Below are 21,638 nucleotides of genomic sequence, written 5' to 3'. Positions count from 1 at the left end.
GCAATGGCTCAGACAAAAGATAAGGAGGATGATAGGCCAGACCCATCCTTAGTGCCTTACTATTTTAAGACATACAACATTTACGAAAGAAAAGTGGTCCAACTGACGACTAAAAGGGTAAAGGAAGATGGTCAATCCACGTCTTATGACGGTCCAACTAAAGTTAAGGAAGTTGACCTTGCTAAGCGAGGGGAGGATCCCAAACCTATTTATATTGCTAGGGATTTAACTACAGATGAAGAACAAGAACTCGTTGCTCTCCTCACAGAATTCAAAGATTGCTTTGCTTGAAAATACACTAAAATGAGGGATGTACCACCCAAGGTGGTCCAACACACGATTCTGATCATGGATAGATCAAGACCATCCAGGCAAAAGCCATATCAAATGGAAATTCGTGGTGACAATGTGCAAGTGGTGTTCGAAGGAGTGGAGCTTCCAAAGTGAGCTTGGGGAGCCTCAAGGGACACGAGCTCTAAGCATTGGTAAGTACCCAACAATTATTGTGTCTATTACTTCTCCCATCTACGGTTGTGTGGAGTTCCTTCTTCTTGGGAGGCGTGATAGCCCATAATAGAAGAAACAAGACTGACCCTCAACTGGTGACATATTACAATTGTCAACAAAAAGGACACATTGCACCCAATTACCCACACAAAAGAAGATCAACAATCACACATGTCAACATGATTGATGGTGAAGAATGTGCAAAGAGAACGATGACCTCTCTGGAGCAAGAGGGTATTTTTATGATGATCAAGATATGCCTAAACCTATTGAAAATAAAGTTTTCACCTCGTACGCAAGAGCAAATCTATGTTTGATTGGACCCATGGAAAACAACTTGTCAACCCTAGAGAGAGAATGCCATTTACCATGGCTCTCCACAATTGACTCTTTAATGCATTCGACAGGCTCTTTCAATGTATTTCATCATCAGCATTTGAGCCCAAATATGGTTACATGACTTGGCAGCAACGACCTATAGAAACAGCAACAGAGCTTCCGAGAGCAATCAGTGGTAGGTAAAATGGATAACCAATAATGCGATGGAGAGAAAAAGTTAAGAGCAAGAAAAGGGCAAACCGAGGGGTTGTTCTAAATGGGAGAAGAGAAGGGAAATGAAAAAAAATCCCATCCATGTACAGAGAAACCGCATAGTAAACACAAGGTGATTGAGTTTACCAAAGGAACAATCTGGTAGAATGCAGCAAGAATGAATGCCTGTGATAAAACTGATGTGCTATTTTGATACTCATATGTAGTGTTTTGAAACAATGTCCCGTTTGATGAATTTCTATTATTATGCATCAATTTAATAACAAATAGCTAGAGCTTCTGAACAAGCCAACAGGGGTAGAACCAAATCCAAACATGCTCTTGAACTCTCTGGATACATAGCAAATGGACTCTTTACTTCATAAACATGGACAGAACCACCTCTCAGCACTTCTAGAAATTTAGCACAGCTGCTGTGCTAGCGCTATCTTTCCAGCAAATATTAGGGCGGGCGCATATGTCGATGAATAGGGGAAAGCATCTAGGGGAGCACTTCTCAACATGTAAAAGCGACTAGCGGAGCCAGCAGCCTTCATCTTGGGGTTAAAGTGCAACCCAGATGCTTTCACCTTCATCAAACATCATATTCAGCGGTCAAAGAAGTGCTAGCTTCTACAATTCCAGCCCAAAAGTGACAGATGCTTTCTACTTGCAGGATTACATAGATGCATCAACGAGTGAACCGGCCAGTCTGTCGGTTTTCCAGGAAATTGGCCAACTCAGGGTCCATGACTTATGATGTGAGCCTTCATCCATAACAATGTCAAGTTTCAAGCCTGGTACAGTCCCGACAACCACCTTTCCCTGACCTAAAAAGTACAAGAATATACACCAGTGTCATACCTTGAACAGAGTCATCATTTAAGGAGTTGGCTGAAATTTAAATATATGCCCTAGAACTCCCTTCAATTTAGCACTTCTAAAGCTCACTGCAATATGTAGTGCACACGGCTTGAAACCACCTTCACAACGCATCTTTGCATTATTGTGAATACCTTCAAAAAATGCATGGATATAGAATAGAAGCCTCAACTACATCCTCAGATGTGAGAGAATAGCCAATCATCCTTCCTGGTTGGCCACTTCATATTCGGCAAGAAATCCCATCCCTTTATTTTACTTTTTAACAAAACTGTGAACACTCCCTCAGCCAGGTCAGACAACTTGATGACTAACAATGCATGTCACCTTGCCATTCTCAGCTACCATCTCAATCTTGAGCTTCAGCTGAGTCACCTCTTCCCTTACAGCTAGCCTCTCCTCCTCTGTCAACCAAGGAGAAAGCCGGAGAAAAGCTTTGTGACGCCCCTCTTCCGTTACATATCCAAGCGATACATCACCTTTCAAGCTTTCATGCCCAGTGAAGTATTTCAACCCAGCAACCTTCTCTAACTTAATCTCAAAGATCTCCTCGGCAAAACTTTGTACGAGGCCCTTGATAGCAGTTACCCATATTGGCTCAGCAACTCGTAAGAACTCTCGTATGGTTAGCAAAGGGAGTAAAACCTTTCCTAGTTTCGTTTCATCAGGATCTCCCCTCCCATGGAAATCTGAGCCTCCAAGTTTTAACAACTCATATGTTTCTGCCAAAGTTGCAAACCCTGCAAGCCAGCAACCCATCAGGCCTGTACGATCCAATACCTCACGAGAAAGTAAACATCAAAAAAATGAAAAAAAACAGACCTATCACAGAGGTCTGGTCACTTACCATTTGCTTTTCCATCACCTCTATACACTTCCATAGCATGAAGACCTGCACCTTTCAATTTTTTCACAACTGAAAGAGGATCCTTCAGGGACCAAGGATGGGCAAGGGCAGCAACTCCTCCTGTGTCACAAACCAGACGTACAGCATCTTCAGCAGCCAGTTCACAGCCCCTACAAAAGAAGCCGGCATCAGTTGTATGGATAACAGAACGCTCTGGTCATTGTGATAGCCTTCGTGTAAGGGAAGATGAGACCACTCCCTTACGGTGCATAAGCAGGCCCTCCATCATAAAGGTACTTGTTGAAGGCTTCTCTCAAACTATCAACATGCCCAGCCTCTACAAGTGCTCGTGCTATATGCATCCGTCCAGGAGCAACCCCAGCCCCAGCCATTGCAACCACCCGCTCCCACATTACAGGCTTTTTCAAGGATTTTAATTTGCTTATGATAGCTTGTGCTCGATGATGCCGCCCTTCTCGTATCCTGGCCAAAATCTTTTCAAGCTCCTGCCATCTTGCTGGGCCACAGCAGCTATAATAACCTAATATATGAACAGGTTCTTCAAATCCACTTTTCACTCTGCCAAAAAAACACACATGCACAATCCATTATAGCAAGGCTCGTCACCTGAGCAGATTTGTACAGAAATTTGATGCTAAAACGAGTGTACTGAAGTGACCATTAAAGAAAGCTGCGTCATTAGAAATAAAGCCAGTTTACCTGCTTCCTACTTTTGCACTTATTTCAACCCCGGGGATTAACCGAATCCGGAGTCTATTTGCTGCTTCTAATGCTGCTGGCACGCCTGCCATTGTATCATGATCTGTCAACGCAAGCACCTGCACCTGCTCAACCAAGCATTACTGACTTAACTTTCATGTCATCTTTATAGGCAAAAGAGACTTCTAATAAGTAAAATAAAATAATACAAAGGGATATCTAGAAACCAAAAAGTACGGAGATCTCAACCAATCATGTCATCTTAGTAATTTCCTCCACAAAATAAAGTAGGGAGATCTCAACCAATCATGTCATCTTAGAAGGCATTTGAATCAAGGTGTTGCCACAATACATTATACAGTCAGTAAGGCTGGTTACGAATAGTTCCTGCCAACAGGCTAGCGAGGCTGCCCCTTAGAGATAAATAGCTCCACCCATCCCATGGGCCGGAAATGTTCTATAACCACCTCACTCTACTTAAAACAAAGGCCACGTCTCCACACTGGCCATGTTCACTCATGATGCTTGCACTGTCCTGATTTCTGTAATTAACCAACAAGTAATGCAGACAACCAAGGATTAAGTATCTGGATTGGAAGTCATGAGATTTGCCTGAATGGACCCTACTGAATGACTGAAAGCCTTGAAGAAGTCATGAGAAGCAAGAAGAGAATAGAGAGGGAGGGGAATGTAGGCAAATACCCCGCTGGAGACGGCTTTCTCGACGAGTTGGACAGGAGAGAGCATTCCATCACTACAGGTGGAGTGAGTATGAAGGTCAATGATGAGAGGTTTAGCAGGCGAGGAGGAGCAGGTATCTGCAGGGATCCAGTCATTGAGAACAGGAGAAGAATCCATGGAAGAGTAAGAAATCTCACTGCTCTTGTACAAGGAGGCCCACTGTGTGACATAGGAAGCGGCAAAGGAAGACTGCTCAGAGCGCCTTTTGTGGTGGTTTTTCTTGGGGCCTTTTCCCATGGTTTAGTGATGGGGGGGGAAAAGCTTGCGGGTGTCCTTTTGAAAGGGCAAAAAAGCTTGCGGGTGCTGTCGGTGGAAGGGGCAGAGGATGATTTCAGGGAGGTGAGCTCGCAGTAAATGCTCTGCAAGAGGGGACCCGGGGGGGGAGGGGGGGGGGAGGGGGGGGTAGCGCTTCTGCTGTAGTGCCGTGCTTCTTTTGCTGCTGCTGCTATCTGTGACTGTGTATACAGAGCTCTGCAGAGCAGTTGTGACTGCACTGTGCTGAGAAGAGAAAGGGCACCGCGCTAACCTCCAAAAACGGATTTCGAAACGGCCTGGCATACAGAGAAACCTTGCCCTAGATCATGAAATGGCTCCCCAGTGCCAATCCAACCTTTTCTTTCCACACTTGCCTTCTCTGTACTGTTGCGGTTTTGCAACAAATGCTGTTACGCTCTCGGGAAAGAGCGCAAAATTAGAGTCGCAATCACTTCATACCGCCTTTCTTTTCCACGTTTTTCTTCACAAACAGGCAGGCAGGCACACCCCCCCCTTTGCTTACCTTCGCTTCTCGTGCACGGACCTCCGTTTCAACTTTCAACCCCCTTTTTCTGACAGAAAAAACAGCTTTCAAAACCCTAAGAAAGCAGGGCCGGGGCCTTCGGCCAAACCCTAGAAAAGCAAGTACCTGCACAGTGCACAAGATAATAGTTACGTAGTTTTCTACTATTCTGCATGTAGCTTTCAAGTTTCTACCACGGCAATGACAGCATACCTAGATTTGCAAAGAAAGGAGAATCCGCCATGAAAGCTCAGCTCTACTGCTGTGTTGTGTTGTGTTGATGGCCTTGATTTCTGTGCCCCGAGTTTGACTTATCACAACCTGATGTATGTTCCCATGTCTCCCTAGAAGAAGGGTACTGGGTTCGAATCTGATTTCGGTACCCTAACTTCCCACTCTCACATCATTTATTTTTTTAAGTAAAAGAATATTTATTTATTTTAAAAAGTCTCTGTGGGTACACCCCCTAAGATACTTTTCCCATCTCTCTTTTTCCATCAAAAAGCGGGATTGTTCCCAAGATATCTGATATCCCAGCTTCCATCATAGCTTCTATAGTGCATCCACGAGGGGACTGTTTTTCCAACATTCACCCTTTCCATCAAAACCCAGTGGGATCCCATTGTTAAAAGAAGGTGCATTTTTCTTTAGTCTTGCATATCGAGGTAGCTTGTAAGCCTTCAATTTCTCAAATTTTGATCTAAACTCCCCCATGGCAACATGATGTATGACTCACAGCTTCGAAGAGTAGCGCCCATGTCTCCCTAGAAGAAGGGTACAACATGATGTATGACTCAAAGCTTCGAAGAGTAGCACCAGTGCCTCCCTAAAAGGAGGGTACTGGGTTCGAATCTGATTTCAGTACCCTAACTTCCCACTCTCATATCATTTATTTTTTTAAGTAAAAGAATCACATTTTTTATTTATTTATTTTAAAAAGTCTGTGTGGGTACACCCCGTAAGATACTTTTAAAATTTGTGTTTCAAAAAGAGGTGCATTTTTATTTATTTATTTTAAAAAGTCTGTGTGGGTACACCCCCTAAGATACTTTTAAATTTTGTGTTTCAAAAAGAGGTGCATTTTTCTTTAGTCTTGCAGGTTGAGGTACCTTGTAAGCCTTCAATTTGTCAAATTTTGATATAAACTCCCCCATGGCAACTGTCCAAAAGCGTGTTGTGATTTCCTATCCCTTTGGCAAGGCTAGGCTCCTCAAGACAAAGGCTTCACAAGCTCGTGGCCCTAAGCTTGTGCTCAGTAGTAGAAGAATTAGGAAGATGGGTCTACAACAAGTAGACATCCACTGTTGGGAAAATTTTATGATCCCTTTAGGCTAGATCTGGACTTTGAACTTGGGTTCACCAGTACAATAGTTGCTAGGCTAAAGCATATTTGCTACACATACCTTGGTGTCTTTTATATTATTCTATTGTGTAGTGTTGATAAAGCAAAGGGCAAATGCTTCTAGTTAGAAGCTTATAAACCCGGTAAAAGTCAAGATGTTGGCAATCTTTGCAGCTCCATGGCTAGGCCTATTCTTAGTCACCTAGTTAGCCAATTATTCTAAGTTTTCTAGTATTTTATTAATTTTGTCAAGAAAATTATTATTAACTAGTTTAGATTCCACATTGTATAGCTTTAGATTATTTTAACTAGTTTTGGATTGTATTATTTTACAAGTTACAAGGAATTTATTATTAACTAGTTTTAGGTTCCACATTGTATAGCTTTGGATTAATTTTTAACTAGTTTTGTATTGTATTATTTTACAAGTTATCATTAGATATAGATAATACCTATATCCCCAAAGCCAAGTCTCTCATGTCATATGAGCTTCACACATGCATGGCTAGCGATGGGAACATCTAGGCCTAGGTATCATCACCTATTACTTTATCGAAAAAGTTATTCAGTAATTCACTTTAAATTTAATATTTATAAGTTATGAGTAGGTAATTACGTCACATGAGCCTCATACATAATAAGGCACATGGGGTAGCAAGGGAATGATAGCCAATAATCCCATCCTCCCCCCAAAAGTAGTACGATTAGTCCCAGAAATGCCTAATTTTTTAATGAAAAAAAAGAGGGCAATACTATTATTGATTTAAGGACTCGATGTACTCCTTCTAAATGTGTGGTGTGTCAAGTCTCCTATCCTTCTTGTTCCCCTTTTGGCACCACAAATGCACCAATATTCTTTTCATAAATTTAGATGAGATATGTTTTTTTAAGTAATAATACCTAGCAAATTAAGTGTCGCAACTTTAGCCCCTAAACCCTAAGGTTCCTTCGTTCTTGGATGGGGAGGACAGTCCATCCAAGCTTAAGGAATAGCTTGAATTCTACCTCAGCAATCTACCTCAATAATGTGCACTTTTGAATGCTTGAGCATATGCCTAACCAATACCAATGGCCAAACATGTACAGCTAATATTGCTACTACATGTGGCACCCTCAACAAAGCACAAAGTAGTATTGCCTACCTATGTTACCCCACCCATCATCAAATCATCTAAGAGACTGATGCACATAGTAGATGTGGAAAAACTCAAGTCCCTTATAAGTTCATCCATTGTTGCCACCATCCATTACACCTCTCCATCCATTGATGCACATAGTAGATGTCGAAAAACTTAAGGGCTTTATAAATTCATCCATTGTTCCACCATCCATTACACCTCATGCTATGTGTAAAGACCCGTATTAAGGTCTTAATTTGGGGCTTTTCATAGTAATTAATTGCTTTGCCACCAAAAGGTAAGATAAAAAACATTGAAGAATCAAAAGGTAATCAAAAGAAATCTTGCGGCTTTCTTTTAAATTTTTTTCATTATAAAACACCCACAAAACTCAATTACCTTGAGTAGGTGCCATGTTTTACTTGAATAACAAGACAATATAAATTTGGTTTCTTTCTCCCAACAAGGAGATTTCTTCCACATTTTCATACAAAAGACACCTCCTTCAAAAGACTTTCCCCATTGAAAGTGGGTCAGGTAATTGTAGCAATAATATGTCGAGATTCTTGTCCCTATATGTCGATAATTGTGTGCTAATAAAATTTACAAAAGACTTAACAAACGAGATTTGGGGGATGAAAGAGTGTGTGTCCCCACATCTTCCTTATAGTCTCTGTCATGCATGGCTCCTAGCTCCTTTCAAAAAAAGTCTACTTTTTGTGGGTCCTGGTTAAGATCCTCTCCTTTACTCATGGTTTGCCAAACTTTTACCATAGCTTCTCTAAAAAATCACATTTTATCCATACATTATCAAGATGAACAACCACAAACAAAAATATGCATACCAATCTTCTCACTAGGAAAAGGCTGAGAAAGCAACGGTTGTTACTTTGCCTAATCCAGTAGGAAAGGGCATACACCTATCATGTTTATCAAGGATATCATAATTGTCTTCATTTTCAAAATGCACAATATAGATATATTAAAGATAAGCACAAAGCAGTTCTTATCTCTATGATTATGTGTTCAAGTCAAGAGTTTACCTTAGCTTTGCCAAAGGATGTGTTGTTTGGCGTCTTGCCTTAGATCCACAAAATGTGGCTTCCCTATGTGGGTGTGCTAGCTCATCCATCGTCCTCACTCTGTTGTCACACCAAAATGCTCCTTGCCCCGATGGGGTGAAGGGAAAGCTCTCTTTGCCTAGATGGAGGCAAATAGAGATGGCCCTTTGCAATGCTTCTCTCTCACAAAAGGCATGGGATGAAGAGGAAGCTAATGCAAGCAAAAAACCTACAACCAATCCTATCTAGCAAGCATCTACTTATTGTCAAAAATGACTTATATAGAAGTGACTAGTGTTCATATTAGGCTAGTTAAGCTTAAAAATGGCCTGTTGGTCTCTATTATCAGTCTTAAGCAAGTTTATACACAAAGTCCTTAAACTTTCCATATTTGACATTAAGCACAAGGTAAGGTTGCTTTATATGTTCGAGCGCCGTCAAAGATAAGTGCCCATTTTGAGCATGTAAGATGGTAAAACACCTTACAGTAGGTTGGGCGAGTGAAATCATGTTAACCTACAAGTGGTTAACATACCCTCTTTCATAATGGTGACTGTATCCTCGCATCACCCAAGTCAGTGGTGGTGAAGTTATTGTGTTGGGGTAGAAAGGTGTGGATGGTACAAGATACTCCATAAAGCATGCAAGTGGTGAGAAGCTTTGGGTAGCCCTGGTGGTAGGCAACGTATTGAGGTGGCATGAAAAGTGATAGGCAATGCAGAGGTTCTTCATGCTAAGCGTGGCATGGATATGTCTAACATTAGGTAGTTGGTAGAAGCATTCTACACCCTTTGATCTGCATTTGATTGGTGGAATAAGCTTGCCCCACCACGACCACCATGGAATGATTGGTATGGGTAGATAGTGGTCCAACGCTTCATGGCATGACATGAGAGTATGTCTAATCTCACAGCATGATGCTTAGAGATGAGGCTTCTTCATGGCAAATATGTTGACCATGGCGAGGTTGTCTTGGAGTTGAAGCAAAGGTTACATGCTTTGAAGCTCTTCGGAGATACTTGCAGCATACCAGCGTACGTCAGCCCATCTAGAGATTTACCTAGAGGGTTGGTGTTGATGAGCTTAGTTGCAGGAGCATGTGTTTGTGTGTGCCATGATATGTGAGATATGAAAAAAAATGTGATGCACGTAGTGAAATATGCAAGTGATGTGCATGGGCAATGGGGGGAAGGTGTGTCCCTATACGTGTACTCCAATTGGAAGATTTCATCGACTCAAATGCTTTCTTTGACTCTCTTTGGCATCCCTTTTCTATAGTTGGAGTTGGGCATCCTCTATGGCTCGAGGAATTTGGTGTTAATCAGCATTAGAGATAGAGGTAAGGTGGATTAATGGGTGGTGATGTCAAAGAAGAGGCCACATAAGGTTCCTCTACTGATTTGAGGAAGGTCCAAGTGATGGGTCATACCATGGGCCAAGCATGTACCCATGGTCCCCCCATCCACCAGAGATGTACCTAGACGGCTATTGGTGATGAGGCTTAATGCAGGTTTAGGAAATAGTGGTGCCTATGTGTTTATAATATGTAGAGCCCGTATATATATTGCAGGTGGCGTGCATGGGCATTGGGCAGAAGGTGGGCCCATGTAGAAGCTTCTTCCGGTGAAAACTCCATTTTCTTCAACTTTTACACATGGTTTAAGATAGGGAATTGAGTGTTGATGTGTAGCAAAGCTAGCTAGTACGACAGGTATGACTAAGGTTGGGTTATCCATGAGAATGGAAAAAGTTAGGACACCCATTATGGCATGTACGTTGGTGAATTGTGAGTGATGGGATGGCTTGACGGCCATGGCTTGTTAGAATCATGGTGATGGCTGGTAGAAAGAAGTGAAGCATGTGAAGGCGAAGAGTTGTTTCTCCATCCACAAACGGAATCCTTTGATGTTGCTACCACCAGCTTTGTTAGTGTGCTAGCTTGAGCTTTATCTTTCTAGTTCTAGTTGACAAGTTGACGTTGTTGCGACATGGCACACACGGGCCTTGTGGTGATCTTTTTAGGCCTTAGGGTTGCTCGTTGTCCGACGATGTCATGGAAGTGTGTGCATGGCACTCTTTGGGGTTTGTTATCATGGGTGGCTCTTGTTTAATGGGAACATGGATGGGTAAGGCCACTACACATGGGCAAGGTATTGCATCTTATTGTCCACGGACTCCTCCAACTTCTCTAAAAGTGGTGTCTTGACACATGAGTCGAGATGGAACCCACTTGCAATGTAGAGGCCATGCACCATGTAAATAATACCTAAATAATTGGGACTATGGGTGTTACAGGTATATATTTTATCATATTTTTGATGAATTAATAATCGTACAAAAATATGTTTAAATTAATTTATACAAGATTCATCTTAATGGAATGTACAAATGTGCACAAGATTATCATATGTGCGACTATGCACAAAGTTATTTTATGTAACAAGGCCCAATAACAATTACATTTGGGCAAAGGTTTTTATATGTACAAACCATAGGGATTTTGATATGATTAAAAATATGTAAAGCAATACCCCAAAAGCATTTGGAAAAGCAAGCCCAATTTGTACACTCATCTATTCTTAGCTCCTTGGGCTATTTTTATGAATAAAAATTCTCTAAATACTCATGTCGTGAAAGTGGAGCTACACGACATGGGGGGGAGATTGAATCCAATCTTGTCTTGATGGTGATGTTATTTTATTTCCCTTGCCTTATGTTATGCTATATTATTTGATTCCAATTTAATTCAAGTCTTTGTTTCAATTTTTGATGTATTTTGTGAGTTTTAAATTATTTCTTCAAGAAGTACAAAAGGGTCCCATGACAGTGGTATCAGAGATTTGGTTTAATTTAATCTTCTTGAAGCCGGTCAAAGACTTTTGGGGGACAAAGAGGTGAAAGAGACAAAGGCATAGGTGATTTTGGTAAATTTTTAATTTAATTTGGTAGTTTTTCAATTTAAATTGAAGAAGAATACGTTTATGTTTATGTATGGTTGAAAGAAGGCTTGTTTTTTACCATTGGATAACAAATCCCCATCAATCTATTGCCCAAAGGGTAAAGCTAGGTGAAAAACCATTAGTGGGTTTCTCAAAACCACAAAACCACCTTCCTCAACACTAATCCTCTTCATAATCCATCCATACGGATTGAATCAATAAGGGAAGGAGAATAGAGGGCCATAGCAAGATTGCTAAGCTAGTGGAGGTGTCTGATTTCTATAATGGACGGATCTAGGAGTTTCTCAAATCAATTTATGGTTTAAAAATCAAATTGGTTTTCTTCTCTCTCATAAATTGAAGAATTAAATTGGTGAATTTCCCCTTCCTTCCTATCAATTTGGCTACCCCGCCACAGAATTTCCTCTCTCTCTATTCTCTCAAATCGGTGGGCGAAATCGATGGCAAATTTTTTTTAAATCTTCTCCCTTGGGCACTGTGCGAGTATTCAGCGTGGAGAAGCTTTCTTTTGATAAGCTTTATAAGCTTTGTTAAAGGCTTAATAATATAGTCTTTTAAAAAAATTAACTCCTTCTCTTCAATTTAACGGTAGTAGAGTAAACTCAAGAGGGCGTTGTTGATTTAAGCGATGCAATTTTCTTCTCCTTCCCTCGACAATTCAAGCGCTGCACGCTATTTTCGATGCTGAAAACCTTAATATAAGCTTTAATCAAAGCTTAATAATCAAGCTTTTATATATTAAAGATGAATAATCAAGCTTTTATATAATAAAAGCTTAATAATCAAGCTTTTATATAATAAAGCTTAATAATCAAGCTTTTATATATATAGTTCTCCTTCGACCACAACGGCCAGCGCAAGAGGTCTCTTCCTCTACCTTTTTTAAATTCCCAATCGGCAGCTTCGTTCCTTCGTTTCTTCACCCGTCACTATTCGCTGGACTAAAGGGCAACAATTTTTTTTTATTTTTTTATTTTTTTCTTCTCTCTCTTCCGCCTGCGCAGGCAGTCGCTGACAATGGTGAAATTTCTTCTCTCCTTGTGCGCTGTGTGAGTTTGCAGCATAGAGAGGCTTGTATTAAGCTTTTAATAGGTTAAAGTTTAAAAAAAACTTTAGTTGTTATTATATATATAATCTTTTAGTTAAAGCCTTGCTATTAAGATTAATTAAAACTTAGTTCTAATATATATAAGCTTTATACTCTTTCTTATGGATTTTGTAAAAAGACTTTTAATTAAAAGCTTCAAAAAAAATCAAATCAAATTTTAGTTAAACTTTAGTTTTCTTCGATCTCTATTATTTTCATAAAGCTTTTTATTTTCTTTTAAAAGGCCAAAGCTTATACTTTAAAGTTGTTGAAATGAGTGATGTTAGAGTGCCAAGTCACCTAGCCAAGTTATCCCACATGAGCTATCATAGCTTTGTTGTACTCTCCTCATATAAAAGGGGTCCCTTTCAAGCAATGTATCACATCAACTCAACTCAACTCAAGCATCAATATCAAGTAAGTCTATTTGGTTCATATTTGTCTATCTCTTTTGGTCTTGCCATTTGGTTAAGCAATCATGTTTAGCATTCTATTTGATCCACCATAGCTTAGCCTAGTTCTTGGTCCATGTTTCTTAACATGGTATCAAAGCCGGGATGGCTAGGCTCGACTTAATAGGTCATTATGGTTAGGTCCTTCTCTCTCTTCCACTCTTGGAAAGTGGTGCCACCAAATAGAAGTGCTGTTGTTCAAGATGGAGGGAGATTAGGGTTGTATTAGTTTTCTTTTTCATATATTTTTTTTTCTTGCAATAAGCACACTTCATTAGCCTCACTATTATCCGCTCTCTTTTGCGCATCTCCATAGCCTCTAATAGTCAACACTAATCAACAACTCGGTTCATCACAAAGCTTTTAGTGTAGGGTTCTTTTTTTGTAGTTTGTGTAGCATAGCTGTGCAAGCACACCTGCACATCAAGGAAAGCACTCCACAAAGTGCTACACAAAAGAGCTGGCTGAGGTGGCTCTCTATAAAAAGGCCATAAGGTTGACCGGTGCAACATCAAATGAATAGCCACAACAGAAGAATGCCCGTCAGTTGCTCTAAGCATCCAGCAAGTGGCTGTATTCATTGCTAGTAAGCGTGCTTGAAGCGACTGTCAGCTGACGCGCGACTGCTTGTCGGCTGAGAAGAGGAGCAAGGAGCCGACTCTCTTGCTGAAGCGACTGTATGCTGGCTGAGAAGAGGAGTAAGGAGTCGACGTAGTCTTGCAAGCCACAAAGAAGCTGCATTCCGCTACACCGAACGTCGCTCATTAGAGTGGTATTAAAAGAGCCTCAACTTTATTATTTTGTATGGTGTAAGGGATTTCAAACCTTATTGTCTCCTAAAGGTGCATTCACACTTAAACTCGCCTAAGGTCTTGTTCACATGCTTCCATCTTTTCTTGAACACTCACACTTGTTGCATTAACATCAAGTATTTAGCCTTTAAGTTTGGGCATCATTGCACATTGTAAAAAGGGTTAAACACTGCCTGAGCACTAAAATCAAGGCTCAAGGTAAGACCCCCCTCTCATCATGGAGCATGTAGAAGTTGTCTCAAGATTTAATGGTGATGGTTTTTTCACATGGCAAAGCAAGACCATGTACTTGCTTATGCGTAAGGGGCTTTGGCACCTTATTGAGAATGAAGAAGTGGAGGTTGAGCCACTTCAAAACAACAAAGCATTGGGCCTCATTGCTCAAAATCTTGATGATGATGTGATTAGTCACATTGCTGGCATCAAGGATGCCAAGTTGGCATGGCGGGAACTCAACAAGATTTTCGGCACCGACTCAAAGAGCTCAAAGATCAACCTTCTCATGCAGTTTTACAAGCTCAACAAGAAGGAGACCGAGACCATGGCACAACACATCAGTAAATTCAAAGGTATCAAGCAACAACTTAGTACATTAAAGAAAGTCATTGAGGAAGATGAATCTATTGCTGTATTGCTAAAGTGTGTTGACAAAGAACCTTATGAATCAATTGTTGCTACCCTTAAAAATGTGCCCAACACTAAACTTCAAGATGTAGAATCATCTCTACTTGAACAAGAATACAAATTCAAAGATAAAGAATCATTCAAATCACATTCAAGTGAGCAAGCACTGTATACAAAGGGTGGGAGATTTCAAAGGACAAATCAATCAACATCTCAACTTCCAAGATGCTATCACATGGAAAACTTCATCATACCAAGAATGAATGTCACAATAAAGATAAACTAAAGCTTGTTTGTGACTATTGTGGAAAAATTGGTCACCTAGAAGAAGATTGCTATAAAAAAAAGAAGCAGGCAAACTACATCGAGGCCAAAGCTGTCCCAGCTGAAGACGTGCTCTTCTAGAGAAAGAACCATTGTATTTTTCACCCCTCTTGTCTTTACAAAAAGTATGATGTAATCAGCCTCTGAGGCCATATAAAGCTTTTAAAAGTGCATATTTTGTTTTTAACAATCCCCTTGAAGAATTTTTTTTAGATGGCCAATTCATTAGAGCAATGATGGGAAACGTTGCTCCGTTCACCACCATCAAGACTCGGGTCCCACAAATCATGAGGAGCTAAGTCTTCATTACAATTACTCTTTACCAGTTGTAAATTAATTAAATTATTGCATGCATATTTTATGTTATCCAATCAACTATTTTGCAGCCAACCGACACGATATTGCATCAGTCATATCTACATTTGTTTATCTAACACTTTACCATGTAGATGTGCTTCCCCAACATCATATGAGTACTTATTCAACCCATTCATTAATTGCATTATGTGCTTAAAATTGGTAATAATTAATTCAAGATATATGAATCATGGAACTACTGTTAAATTGTTTGTTACCATATAATGTGAGCAATAATATTTCTTTTTCAGAATGATTCTAGCACTCCCAAGTAAGTCCCTCTATTTTCCATAATTAAAACATCACCTATATTTACGATATTTGTGACCTTTTAATGATGTATTTTATAGCAAAGTTGTTCGACACTTGCAAGTAAGTTGCTATCCTCCATAATTTAGTAAATAATTCTTCCAATATTTCTATGTAAGTTTTATTTTTTTTAAAGACAATAATTCGAACACCTTCCAAGTAAGTTTCTCACTTCCATCTTTACAAAAAAAAATCATGCTTAAATAATTATACATATAGTTTCAATTCATACTATAAGTTTCTTATAAAGTCATAATTAAAAATAACCCTAGTTACGTTTGGAAGAATAATTATATTTCAATTCATTCGCATTATTTCTAATTTTTCTCAATATAGAGCATCATTGTAATCGAATATATAAAAGGTACGACTCTTATGCTTAACTCAACTTTATAATTGCTAAGTTTCATGTTTATTATTCAAGTTTATTTCAACCTCAAAAGTAAATTAATCTTTCATCATCCAAACTTGTTCACTTAATCAAGGTGGTTAGAATCATTACTATAATTACTCTTGTTTTCTCAAATTTATCCATTTTTCATTTATAATCTCACATCCCCTCAAACAACCTTTCCAACTCAAGGTTAGCATTTTCCTATCCTTATATCCACAACCAATTTAACTTTTATTTTTATGATGATAAGTTTCTCATAAGATTTTTATTAATAACTTTATATATACCCTATCCATAGAAGTAATAATGATTCACGTCTATTTTGATTGTTGATATCGTTTTTGATAGATTATTTCTATGACACCAATGATAGAGGTATGTATATGTATATACTCGCTTTTATTTATAAGACTTTTTCACGAGTTTTTATAATATTTTTACAACCTAAGAACCTAATTAATAAACCTTAGATTCAACTTTAAAATTAGTTCAAGTTCAATAACTTAAATAAAATTTCTAGATAGATAAAATTTGTGTCGAAATTTAAGTTTCAGAGGGAACTGGCCACTCCACCTCAAAAGAGAGAGAGAGAGAGAGAGAGAGAGAGAGAGAGTGTGTGTGTGTGTGTGTGTGTGTGTGTGTGTGTGAGAGAGAGAGAGAGAGAGAGAGAGAGAGAGAGAGAGAGAAGTTTTTTAAAAAGCAATGTTACTATGGTTTGACACTCACCCCGATTATATGGGTAACCGTCTCAAGCTCTCCACTACTAGGACCATACCATATCACCCAAAGCTTTATCTAATTCTGCTGCCAAGACCTTGTATTAGGATATAAAGCTACATCATGAAGCTCCTAAAAAAATTATCATCATGGCTTGAGGTCAAACACACATACCACTCATGCAAGCAAATGATGCTATAAAGATACAAAATGTAATGATGAAAAACCAAGACACACACCCAACACATAGGCAAAAGAAAAATGCCATAACACCTACTCTAGATACAAGTCAAATGTCGTTGCTTGGAACAAAAACACCAAAACACTACACATATATATGTTTTTTTGGTTTGATTTCTCAGCCTCACAACATATGTATGTAAACCCTTTCCACAAGAGGCCAATTTTAGGGCCAAGGCTCCTCTTCAATTCATACATGCTAACCTTTGTGGAAAGATACGTGCAAATGGAAAGATAAGTACAGTTGTACTTCCTTGAGGTCCATGCCTCAAAAGTATAAACCCCAATCACATCAACCATACATTGGACCAAACTTATATCTCCAATTATGCCACTGATTTTGAAACCCTTGGTGACTCCAATTCCTACAATGAACTAGTCATATGCCAGATGCAACAATTGATCCGAGTTTCTTGTAAATTCTTAGAGATGGTACCCCAGGAACCTCACAACCCCTAGATGACCAAACTCTAGCAAAGGGGGTTGCACGAAGATTGCATGGTGCTTTAACCAAAGAAGGACATGCACATGACCCAATAAACAAACTAGGAAAGGGGGTTGCACAAGGATTGCATGGTGCTTAACCAAAGAAGGACATGCACATGACCCAACAAAGGAGTTATCTAGACTCGTGTCTATTGAAATATCCAAACTCATTGGGTAAATATGATGGATCTCCCAATCCTATTAAATTCATGCAAATGTTTGCGCAACGATGTGAAGCATTTGAAAATGTGGATGTTTGCCCTAGCAAGGTATATGCAGGGAATCTATGCTTAGTGGGCAAGACCAAAAAATGTTTCCCTCATGTTGATGTGCTTGCGCAATTAAGGCAAATTTCAAAACTTTGAAGAATGCCTTTATCTATATATTCTCAAGATAAGGCCCTAGGCTACAACAAATCTCTATATAATCGAGCGGAGACCTAAGGAAACTATACGGTTCTACATTTTACGCATAAAAACCCTTGAACTCATAATAGGAAGCTTGGAAGAAACTTAATAATGTAGAAATGAAGTGACTTTCCTTATGAGATTAAAGAAAAACTATTTGCATAATTTGATCATAGTATTCTTTTGATCAATGTTGCAAAGAAGTAATCCATTTAGGCGACAACATGATGGAAGATACCATCGAGATAAACTCTTTCTCATCTAAACCAGTGAAAGTAAGAAGTAAAGAGACATTGATCTTTGAGATGTCCATTGCAAAATTCTATAATGCCTTGCTTGAAAGCTTTGAAAGTCACTACAGAAAAGGAGATGGACTAAATTATTGGTAACCCTTTATGACCCCAAGTTTCTCTTGTGTAAAAATGTTATGGCATAAGAGCAAGACTCTATTGTACAGTAAAAGAGTTTATTACATTATAAGAGAAAGTGAACTATAGACAAGAAGGCCATAAGTGTTCACATATACTTAAATTATGGCCAACTAGGCACCTAAGGCTCATAAGTGGCCATCATACATGATTTTGGTGTCTCTCATCTTTGCTACTTAATGTAGAATCATAGCAGCAACTCCTATTAATCCTAAAATGAGTTGACATTCCCCTTTCGTGGTGTTGATCGTGCCCTTTGTGATCAAGTGGAAGACTGTTGTGAGGAAAAAGCTATTTTTTAATGCTTATGATGTTGCGTGAATGTTCTCAATGGTCATTATTCCTTTAGAAGGAATGGGGAAGGCTAGTTAGTAAATGATGAAGTTAGTAAACATGTTGGAGATTTCTATGAGTGATTGGATTTTTTCTTTCTTTTACAATCACAAGTAGGTTCACATTCATTAATTCAAGTTAGCAATGGAGGAGAATGGATAGGGGGTTTGAAAGAACATCGACACAATCATTAAAACAAGAAAATGAATCTCACTTCCTCACATTGAAGCAATGTAAATGCAGCTTCTTAGTTGTTACTCTCCATATTGCAGGACTTTGTTAAATAATGATCTTGAAGTGGACCTATCCCTGTATTCTTCATCCCATGTGCTTTTTTTTCTATATAAATATACAATGAGGTGCATTAAAGTGAGTCAAGCAGACTCTTCATGTCATTGTTGTTGAAGTTAAGATCATTTGAGAAGTATGAGAGAATTCTTTTGGCTTGCAAGGTTAATAGAAAAGTTAATCTTCTTGAGAGAAGTGTGGGATTTAATTATGGTGAAGAGATTATTGTTGAAGGGTTTGTATGTATATATATGTTTAGTATATATATAAAAAATCAATGTAATAAATCATATATTATAATTAAACATTTATTCAAAAAGAAAAAGTTGGTGGTTAAATCTTTTAAAATCTTAAGAATTTAAAACTCAAAACATTACATTCACATTAATGATATAAATTCAAGAAAATAATGTCATAAAGTTTTATAAAACTATAGAAATCGTTATATTTTTGTAATTTCTAGAGTTAAGATCTTCTACAACACTAGAAATCCCTAAAATATATATGTTTTTTAAAATAAAATCATGATACACATTCTAATGTTTAAAAAACATGAAGTATCAACTAAAATATGTATATTTTTCAAGATAAAGTCATGTACACTCTCTGTACTTTTTAAAACATGAAATATCAACTCAAAATTAAGGGAATCTTTAAGATACCCAGTGCATTTGCAAATATGTTTATACCAAAGTGAAGACCCTTATTGTACAACCACCCTTATGAGCTCGTGAAAGTGGCTATTCTCAAGAAAATTCTCAACTAATAATAATGAAGGTAACATAAACAAAGTTGCTCATATCCCCCACTTACCTTTTTAATAGGTGAAAACTCTACAATTTCATTTAGTTACAAAATTTTAACTTCTTTCATTTGTATTAATACATGATATTTGTAAGAACACACAATAGTGAAAGTTGGATCAACACAATACAAAGCACTAAATTGCAAAAAGAAGTGCAAAGTAAACAATATTATTACTTCCAAACTTGATTACAAACTGATGGCATCCATCCACTTGTATGCTTCGCGTAAGGATATTTGATGATGATCTAGATAGGCTCTAGATAGAGACTGTCTTACTTATATGAGTGCTTTAACACAATGAACTCGATGATGACCTAAGGGTGTCACCCTAGTTTATATATAGTACCTAGGGTCGACATGGACATATGTCAACCATATCGGCCATTGGTCTAAAATAACTAATCGACCACATCATCTGACTAGGACCATATTAGACTACTACCATAGGAACTTAGCGCAGCTCCCATGAACATCTGAGACTAAATGGAACCTCAAACGAGCCCTACAACCCAAGAATAGTGTGTCCTTAGTTTATTGTCCCCAGCAGTCACTAATGCAGTCACTTATCTTGCATAAGTATACATTTTACTTGGTAAAGTGTGAAGTCAACATAAGACATCTCCTAACCATCTGGCCACACTGTCTAAATTGGGCTCGAGTGCTCCCACAATGGCTTCTCCTCATGGGACTTACATAATAGAGCACACCTATCACCCATAGACAACATGAGGGTGGAGCATTGAGCAAATGATTTTCCAACACCCCCCCTCAAATGTCCACCCATAGGTGAACTACCTCTTCGGTCTAATGCCGAGTCGATAAAGATGGAATTCTAATAAATATCTTCCGAAAGCCTTCATAAAAATTTCTACACAATTCTCCATTGTTGGATAGTAGACAAGCTCCACCTCTCCATCCATAATAAGCTTAGGCACATAACGATACTATATCTTAATATGCTTCATGTGTAAGCATGGAACATCGGGTTCTTAGTGATTGTGCCATGCAACTTTGATTGTCACATCAGCACTATTTCTCCCTTTTGAGCAACACCTATGTCTCCTAAGGTTCTCCTCAACCAAGCTGCTTCACATGAAGCAAAGCATGTTACCTTGTACTTAGCCTCTATAGAAGAAAGTGCCATTGTAGGCTACTTCTTGTGCTGATCCATGACCCAATAAGAAAATAGTAACCAGAAATAGATTTCTTGCTATCACAATCTCTTGCCTAATGTGAGTTACAAAATCAAGTCAAGGAATTGCCTGATTTGTAAGTGATGCCATACCCAATGGTACCTTTGATGTATTTCAACATTTGTATCCTTACCTTCTATTAGTTCTCTCTCAGGGCTAATTTGAGAACCTCCTAAGGATACCAATTGCAAAGCTGATGTCAAAGCCCTGTATTACACAAAAAGATCAAATTCCCCACCAACTTCCTATACTCTTTCATATCCATAAGTGTAGAAGTATATTCCACAGATAGCTTCACATCAACCTCTATGGGTGTAACCATTGACTTGCAGTTAGCCATGCCAAATACCTTTAGAATTTCTCTTGCATACTTTTGCTAAGAAATGAAGACTCCATTTTACTCTTGCTAAACCTCACTCCCCAAACAGAAATGCATAAGCCCAAGGTCTATCATATTAAATTGTGAACTCAACATCTCTTGTGTTTGCTAGATCTTGCCTTCATGGTTTCTTGTCATGATGAGGTTATCCATATAAAGGACAATGATCATGTATCTACCTCGCTCAAAGAAAGTATGCAAATTTACATGTGACAGGATTTTAGAAAGACCAATACTTATAAAGAAAGCATATATCCATTGGTGCCATGCTCGAGGGGCTTGTTTAATACCTTTTGGAGTTTGCATATTTTGTTTTTTGAACCAAGTATCTCAAACCTAGGTGGTTACGTGCCACATAACCCTCCTCCTTGAGATGGTCATTCAAAAATGTCGTCTTCACATCTATATCCATTTACAATACCAACCATTTCCCCCATGAGGAGCCAAGGCAAGTACTATTGTACAAATAGTGGTCAATCTAGATGTGGGGGTGAATGTCTCCTGAAAGCCAAAC

The 21,638-nt window shown here is 38.7% G+C and overlaps 1 protein-coding gene across 3 annotated transcripts; it reads right to left on the bottom strand.

Annotated features, from left to right (window-relative positions):
• Positions 1-1,268: 1,268 nt before the first annotated feature.
• LOC147641029 (uncharacterized) lies at positions 1,269-5,345 on the bottom strand. 3 transcript variants are annotated; one of them, XR_015268742.1, is made up of 7 exons: positions 5,220-5,345; positions 5,007-5,132; positions 3,488-3,612; positions 3,032-3,346; positions 2,768-2,937; positions 2,055-2,660; positions 1,269-1,868 (listed from the first exon to the last, which is right to left on the bottom strand). XR_015268742.1 is itself a non-coding variant. In XM_086817479.1 (6 exons), exons 3-6 carry the CDS (start codon positions 3,577-3,579, stop codon positions 2,215-2,217), a joined length of 1,023 nt encoding a protein of 340 aa, XP_086673605.1. In that variant the 5' UTR covers positions 3,580-3,612; positions 5,007-5,132; positions 5,220-5,345; the 3' UTR covers positions 1,269-2,214. The 3 variants fall into 3 exon arrangements, 2 of the variants coding, with proteins under 2 accessions (XP_086673605.1, XP_086673597.1); XM_086817479.1 differs by having other exon boundaries at positions 1,269-2,660; XM_086817471.1 differs by lacking the exon at positions 5,220-5,345 and having other exon boundaries at positions 1,269-2,660; positions 4,190-5,124.
• Positions 5,346-21,638: the final 16,293 nt, after the last annotated feature.

The sequence above is a fragment of the Cibotium barometz genome, chromosome 2 (assembly GCF_041138505.1).
Source record: "Cibotium barometz isolate CiBa-2024 chromosome 2, ASM4113850v1, whole genome shotgun sequence".
Lineage (NCBI taxonomy): Eukaryota > Viridiplantae > Streptophyta > Polypodiopsida > Cyatheales > Cibotiaceae > Cibotium > Cibotium barometz.
The sequence above is the reverse complement of the archived record's forward strand: the minus strand, read 5'-3'. Positions and strand labels throughout refer to the sequence as shown.

Excerpts from the sequence above, each read along its gene's own strand:
- LOC147641029 (XM_086817471.1), bottom strand. The coding sequence starts at position 4,465 with ATGGGAAAAGGCCCCAAGAAAAACCACCACAAAAGGCGCTCTGAGCAG. Across the intron at positions 2,938-3,031 it reads GGAGGGCCTGCTTATGCACC|GGGCTGTGAACTGGCTGCTG; the intron begins GTAAGGGAGTGG and ends CTTCTTTTGTAG. Across the intron at positions 2,661-2,767 it reads AGGTGATGGAAAAGCAAATG|GGTTTGCAACTTTGGCAGAA; the intron begins GTAAGTGACCAG and ends GCTGGCTTGCAG.